Source organism: Lutra lutra, chromosome 2 (assembly GCF_902655055.1).
Source record: "Lutra lutra chromosome 2, mLutLut1.2, whole genome shotgun sequence".
In the NCBI taxonomy this organism is placed as follows: domain Eukaryota; kingdom Metazoa; phylum Chordata; class Mammalia; order Carnivora; family Mustelidae; genus Lutra; species Lutra lutra.
The window spans coordinates 119,011,183-119,019,226 of NC_062279.1; the positions used below are offsets into that span (position 1 = coordinate 119,011,183).

At 38.4% G+C, this 8,044-nt stretch overlaps 1 protein-coding gene across 1 annotated transcript; it reads right to left on the reverse strand.

Annotated features, from left to right (window-relative positions):
- Window positions 1-784: 784 nt before the first annotated feature.
- MAD2L1 (mitotic arrest deficient 2 like 1) lies at window positions 785-7,780 on the reverse strand. The gene is made up of 5 exons (XM_047718338.1): window positions 7,586-7,780; window positions 6,526-6,672; window positions 3,380-3,500; window positions 2,306-2,409; window positions 785-1,611 (listed from the first exon to the last, which is right to left on the reverse strand). The coding sequence occupies exons 1-5, from the start codon at window positions 7,656-7,658 to the stop codon at window positions 1,439-1,441; spliced, it is 618 nt and encodes a 205-aa protein (XP_047574294.1). The 5' UTR covers window positions 7,659-7,780; the 3' UTR covers window positions 785-1,438.
- Window positions 7,781-8,044: the final 264 nt, after the last annotated feature.

The window sequence follows — 8,044 nt, forward strand, 5'->3', positions numbered from 1 at the left end:
GAGCTGTGGCTCTTTCACAACAGCATTCATTACACCTGTCACCAAATACTGGTACCTACTTGTCTTGCACTGAGAGAATTGCCCTTTATTCTTAACAAGCAGGCAACAGGATCAAAGAGATCAGATTATTCAGGTGAAATAACAAAGACAAATACATATGAGATAAACCTGTGCAGTTACTTTCTGGTAGCTTGCCATATATTTTCCTCTCCTTCGTATCTCAAACTTCAGAAAAGCCAGGACTCTGTTTCATTCATCCCATGACTTGGCACATTAACAGTTGCTCACTTTGCAATTCTTGATTGAATGGATACAGGCTATGTGTTTTTACTTGACAGTGAAGATTAATGAGTTAATACATATAAAGAGCTTAGTATAGTGTCTGATACTAAGCACTTAATTATTTAAAAATGAGGTAAGATTTAGAACAGAGACTAGAAGAGACTTTTTAGAAGTTTGCCTTCAACTGACCTTGGAAAAATAAGGAAAAGTAGGCTGGCAATGAGGCTAGGAGTATAGAAAAGTTCTACAGGCCAACATATGCTAAAACAAATTAATTCCAGACATGTATTATTTTATACAAAGAATGATGCTTATTTTAAGTCCACAGTTATAAGATTAAAGGGGTATAATCAAAGCTTGTTCATTAAATTGAAAGTACCTTCACACTTTTTTAAGTTTGTATTCTTAGGCCCTGGTAGGCATAAGATATTATTTGCTATACTGAATCCATCCTACTTAACTGTGTTAATACTACACCAATATAAAAATATGTTAAGACAAATTTAAAACATACATATTTTAACTTTATTACATCATCATTTAAAGCTTGATTTTGTAAAACATAAACTTCTTAAGAGTTCCGTATCATGGGAATTTAAACAGTGGCAATATACACAGCTTTGCAGGTTCAAGTTATATAAATTAAAATCAAATAATTGGAAATGTTGTCAGTATGGAAAATATACAAATGAAATAAATGGCAAAAGGACCCAATAGGAACAATATTTCATTACTTACAGATTATCATTAGATAATTTCAGGATCTAAATAAAGACTGTGAATATTGAGACTTCTTTTGTTGTATTGTATATTGCAGTATCTCTGTAACCTATATTCTGAGTCAAGGTACTTGACCCAAAGGCATTTAGCTTTATAGCAATAGTTTTCCATCTACAGTTACCACCTTCAAAGGAATTGACATAACAGTGCTGATGTAATCTGCAAGTTCCCTTTTGAACAATGTGCAATAATTTATGTCAACCCTGTATAAAGTCATACAGGTACCAAAAAAATGGAACAATTATGCACAGTTCAATAGAAGTTTTCCCCACCTAAAAATTAACCAATGAAACAAAATGTATCAACTATAGTTGACTTGGTTTCAGGAAAACCATATCTGAGAATTACAAGTACCATCACTGTCCTTATCTCATCCTCAGTCATTGACAGGAATTTTGTAGGCCACCATGCTATTTACTTTGTGGATTGTAGTAGTAAATGAACGAAGACGGACTTCCTCAGAATTGGTAATAAACTGTGGTCCCGACTCTTCCCATTTTTCAGGAACAACCAAATCTTTGTCTGTATAAATCAGTAGATCAAATGAACCTAAATTGGGGATAAGATCATTAAAGTACAATTATTTTTTCAACAGTACAACTACCCTTCCTGTCTCTTTCACATTTGAACCACCTATAGTGTCAGAAAAGCTAGGTTAGTTCGATCTCTTCACCTAACTACTTTTCCTCAGTGGAAATTTTAGTACAAAACATACTATACTCCTTTTAGTTTATTTTATGAAAAACTCGATTTTTTTTTTCTTTAAAGAGAAAAACCACTAAAAATATTTGCAGGAAGTGTATCATTAATCATGAGACAGCATGAATCTAAGCCACAGAAAAGGTAACAACTTGGTACCATGATTGCCGTATCCCAGTACCCAGAACGGCATATGGCATATTGTAGGTATTCAGGATATATCTGATGAATGAAGGAGTAACTCAGAAAAGACACAATTACAGCTATAAGTCTTAATTATAAACACAGAAATGTGTAGAAAATAAAAATAAATTACATCAAAATATTCAAGAGGGACTACTGTAGAATACTTTCATTCCTTTCGTTTTTAGCACTTCTAAATAAAATGCAAATAGCATTACTTTAGCTTTATAACATTTTTCTCATTCACGTAACATGACATTGATAATTAAGAAAAAACTTAACGAAAGCGTTAATTCTTAAAGTAGTAGCTTAGTCTTTTCCACAACAAATTTAAGCCAATGTGAAGTTGTAGAATACTTACAAGAAACTTCCAGCAGTGGCAGAAATGTCACCGTAGCTGTGATCTGTCTGATCACTGAACGGATTTCATCTTGAATAGCTTTCTGAGACTTTTCTCTGGGTGCACTATCAAAGAAACCAAATTAATTCATTTTAACTTTAAACAAGTTACTTAAAACACTGGTAAAATTATTTATCTGATTAAGTGCTTCCAAAATCAAATAAGTAATGCATTCAAAAGGAGTTTTTTAACATGAATATAAATATATGTCCTTAAGAAACATAGTAGGCACAATATGTATCTCTATTGTTTCATTTACCCTTCCAATCATTTTTTAGGGTTGATCTTAGTATCAGGTCATTAAATAACAGATGACTAGAAAAGCTGCCAAGTGCTTCAAGTCAAGAAAGCTTCAGCATGTCTTAAAGATAACAAGTAGTATTTAAAATACTTAATCAGTATAATCATTTGGCATTTTTAGTAATGCCTAAATGTCTAATATCCTATTGTCTCAAATATGTTAATTATGTATGGAGTTATTTTTATAATTAAACATTTTCTAAAATAGACCAAAGACTTCAGGAGCAAACTTCATTACATTATGAGAGACAGTTTACAGGTAAGCATGCCTAGGACAATGCTAGAAATTAGCATATAATGATGGGCATCTCCCATCCAGAGGATCTAAAAATTTCAGTTTAAGAAGTGTCTAAGGAAGTTTGTAGTATTAAATGAAATATGGTAAGATGGGGAAAAGTTTAGGATAATAATTCATGGTTAAAAGTACCTTTCAAAATTCATGAAATGGCCCACCTAGGATAGATACCATGTATAGCTGTATGTATAGCACCATAAAAAACTGAAGTCTGAAATTTATGGATTTAGCCTAAGGACAATTATGTTAAAACTCCATGATAGGCATAATTCTTTTGTGAGCTCAATCCTTCTCCACAGGAGATTAAAGATCAAATCTAATATACTTAGACACAAATGACCTTACATGAAACTAGTTCAATATAATTAGAACTCATTTAGTAAAAGAAAACAGTTTTGGAAAAAATCTATTAAATTGGAAGCAATTTACTTCATACTTACCTGTCATCTTTCGCAGTCTTGTCACACTCAATATCAAATTGCCACCTTTCAAGGACCTCACCACTTTCAATATTTGAGATGACTACCACCAGTTTCTGAACTGAACACTTGTATAACCAATCTGCAATACATAACAAGGCATCTTTTTTGGTTCGCTGCATTACAAAACAACTCTCTTCCCGGGTCTCACTTTCTATCCTCAGCAAATTCCTACCACTAGGTATTTTGGAACTCCGCCAACCTGTACAGAAAACCTGTCCCACAATAACTTACCTCTGGTTTTCGAATTCTCAGTACTTATACCAGATGTATATTACTGAGTGCTGAAGACAGAGTAGTGAACATGCAGTACACCCTAATCCAAGGTAAGATGCAGGATACAGCTATTAATCTAACCACTGCACTAATAAATGTAAAAATTGTTAATTGTTATAAATGCTATAAAGTGCAGTATGTGATGCAATAAGAGCATAATACAGGGAAATCTGACTCAGGGAGTTTTCACTTGACTTCAGCTCTACAAATAAATACCATTAAATATGCAAAAGGATACAGAAAAGGGCACAGGTCTTAAATACTGAAAAGGGAAGAGCATCTGCCCAGAGGATTGAAAGAACGGTAATCCAACTACAGGAAAGAAAGGGGAGAATGAACAAGTTCAGTTTGTGCAGGATACATATGGGTCAGGCCATGTAAGCCCATGTGGGCCAAATTAAAGAAGTAATACTTGAACCAGGGAAGTCATTACTGTATTTGAAGTATGGTGTGATGAAATTAAACTTGTATTTCAGAACTATCCTTCTGTCTGTGATGTGGAAAGTAGAGTGGAGGTAAAGAGGGGATCCAGAGACATTTATTAATTAGCAATTCAAGCAAGAGGAAATGAGTCTTACAGGATAAACTAGTAGAGATGGATCAGTAGATAGAGTCAAGAGATTTCATGGTTAAAACTGTTAAGATTTACTGATTACTTATGAGAAAGGAAGAGGAAAGACTCAGGGATAGCTCCCAGCTTTCTGGTTTATAACATTAGTTGGATGGTTGATCCATTCACTGAGAAATAGATTGCAAATCGGAGAGGATGCTTAAGTTTTGTTTTAAGATTTTAAGTAATCTCCACACCCGACATGGGTCTGGAACTTACGACCCCAATATCAAGAGTTGCACGCTCCACTGACTGAGCCAGCCAGAAGCCCCTTAAGGTTAGTTTTCAAGTATCACTGGGATAGCCACATGAAGATATCAAGGGAGCCACTCAATCTATGAGCACAATAGAACTGGGCTGGATGTATGCTTGTGAGTCAACTACACAAAGGTTGTTAGTGAAGCTATGTTCATGTCATAGATCATCTAGAGAGAGATTATAGTGAGAAAAGGGCCTCAGGACGAGGCCTGAATTAATCTTGGAAATTGGGATACTATGCTCAGGAGTCTGGAGGTTTTTTTTTTTTTAAGACATAAAAACAATTTTATAATATTTAGGGCTTGTGGGCCACCTAGTTCTCTGTTGCAGAGTCTTAAAAAAAAAAAAAGAGCCCTTTAAAAATCTGAAAACATTTTTAATTTGCAGGCAGTACAAAAATAGGCCACTTGCTGGATGTGGGCTGTCAGCTTTGCTTACCCTTTGACATATCAACTTTTTCTCAATTTAGCTCTGAAAAGGAGGAGACTGGGTAGCAACTTAAGGATTGGGATGCGTGGACATTTTTTTCTTTTAAAACTGAAGACAGATGAAACCAATGAAAATAACTCAAAACAAAGAAGTCAAAAATACCAGAGAACAACTGAAGTCCTTAAAAAGGCAAGAGGGATGGAGAGTCAAACAGATTGAACAATTTGCCTCTAAGAAGAGTAATTCCTCCATTTTAACTAAAATAAAAGGGCAAAATTGTAAAGGAAGGTCTGCATACACCTGAGGTGAAATATCCTCAGTGCAGTCTTTTTTTTTTTTTTTTAAAGATTTTATTTATTTGACACAGAGAGAGAGAGAGAGAGATCACAAGTAGGCAGAGAGGCAGGCAGAGAGAGAGGAGGAAGCAGACTCCCTGCTCAATCCCAGGACCCTGAGATCATGACTTGAGCCGAAGGCAGAGGCTTAACCCACTGAGCCACCCAGGTGCCCCTCAGTGCAGTCTTAAAGGAGACAACCCAAAAACCAGTAGCTTAGGTGGGGCTTGCCTCTCTTAAATTACGATGACATAGATTCTTAGTTGCTTACAGGTTTCAGGCTAAATAATCTGAGTACAGCCCTATGAATGAGTATGGGTGATTTAGTCCTGAAGATAATAAAAATACAATTAATCTAATTTTAAAAATAAAGTTCTTGATAACAAAAAAAGTATGTATGACTCACGAATTAAAAAAAAGAGATGACTACTGTAAGTGTTTTTTGGAACTAGTTTTGGAAAAGCAAATGGGAACCTAGGGAGAAATATTCTACAACACAGAAAAATTACAAGCGAGAATCCTAAGTAGAGAAAAATATGGCGGGGGGATAGATGGAGAACAAGTACTGATTCAATTCAGTAACTTCTTGAGCTAAAGAAAAACAATGAGTGTTCACATAGAAAAGGCTGACTGACTTCTAGGCAGGATTTTAAAAAAGACAAATGGAAATATGCACAAAATAAGAAAACTCTATTAGGTGCTCTATTACTTAGTAGTTCTTTTCTTTTTTTTTTTTTAAAGTTTGGCTCCTAGGTTGGATCTACTTTCATTTTTCTTTATCTTAAAGTAATGATGGCTTTAAACTCTAGGCAGCTACAGAAAATATATCATGTTAAAGATATATGGTGGATTTTTCTCCAATAATGAACACCACCATAGTACGTAAAATTCCAACTTGGTTCTATCTGGCTACATGAACTGCAAAAATCATTTCTGAGGGAGTGGATGGAGACAGTTCTGTGAAGCCATATCAGATTCCTAACAACAAAATATTCAACCCACTCCCAATGCAGTATGGGAAGGGTGGACTTTCTTTCAATTTATGTATTATCTGTTTCCTTCCCATTAAGAATCACTGTATTTGAGATTATAGTGTTTTACACCTCTTTGTACAGAGCTGAAAAATGACCACCAAGATGCTAGAAAACACAGTCCTAAAAGGCCTGCAAAACTCAAAATGGTTTTCAACAATTAAATACCTTTCAGTTGTTCCACCACATTATTTAGGTATTTTATGAGCTCAGGATCAGTTGTTACAAGCAAGGTGAGTCCATATTTCTGCACTCTAGTAAAGGTTTCAGATGGATATATGCCACGCTGATACAAAATGCTGTTGATGCCAAATGCTGAAAACAAAAGGAAGGTTAAAGAAAAGTCATCATCACATTGTAACTCTGGAAAATAAAATACTTTCAGATGTGGCTGCGGTTTTATTAATGGTATAAAACTGTAAATGCCTAAACATGTGTTTGTGGGCATCTTGTTGAAAGCACAGTAGGTAAAAGGTGGCACTAAACATCCTTAAAATCTTGCTTCTAAGTAAGAGAATACGATACCTACATTTCTGTGGCAATAAAAGAAAAACCCCAAACTGCATTTATCTACTGTCGAAGTAGTACTACAGCTCACTGTAATCCAAGTCCCACTTCAGATTATGCGGTTCGAGGGTGTCAAAATAGGCTTTTGCGTCTGAGTTAGCAACTGATTAACTGCTCCCTCCAACGCTCTCGGCAAGCTTTTCTCTTTTCCCTGCCTTTCTCCTCACAAGTCCTGCCAGAGTCTATTTGAAGGTACAAGTGGCCTAGTCCAAAAATAGCGTTTCCTAAATCTAATCCATCACCTCCAATACCGGAATCAAAACGCGGCCGAGGGGTTGTCAAAAATATAAATGGGCCCCACCCGGCTGTACTCCGTCTTAAGTCGCGGAGGCCGGGGCTGGGGGGCGGTGGTGGGAAGTGCAGTTTAAAGCAGTTTAAAGCAACGCTGCAGGTGGAGGGGATACGCCGCGAGGCAGGCCTCAGCAGCACCTAGGCCTCTTGCTCCACCATTAGCAACGCGTCCGGGGGCGGCGCTTGCATACGCTTCTTCCTAGATTCTCCCGCCAGGCAGGAGGCTGAGGCAGACACAGCTTAATTGGAAGCATCTCGGTGGCCCCCCCACCCCCCACCGCTTCCCCCGCCTCCGCGGCTGAGCCACGGGCGGACCCGGCGGCCTGGCCTCAGTTCTCCCCGCCCTCCGGCCTGCGCGAGGAGGACTTACAGAAGAACTCAGCTACGATTTCGGCGCTCCCGCGCAGGGTGATGCCTTGCTCCCGGGAAAGCTGCAGCGCCATGGCCAGTCCTACAGACGCAGTGAGCTTCCACCCGGCAGAGAGCGACAGCAGAGACGCCCACACCAGATCCCCGCCACTCGTTTCAAAAGTAACGACGCAGCACGCCGTCGGGCCCTCCGCGCAGGCGCGACGAGCCTCTAGGCTCCGCCCCACGCGGCGGAGCCTGCAGGTCCTCTCGGCGCCTGAAGGAGCCGGCCCCTCACGCAGGCGCAGTGGGTGGGCGTGGTCACGCCGTTCCGGGTCGTCCCGCTCCAGAAGGTCCTGGTTGGGCACTTAGAGCTGTGGTCTAGTAGACGGCGCTGTGGGAAGGAGACGCGAAACCTGACTTTAGTGGCCGCTCCGTAGACGTGCGGAGTGAGCGACCAGGGAGCACAATTTGTTAGTTT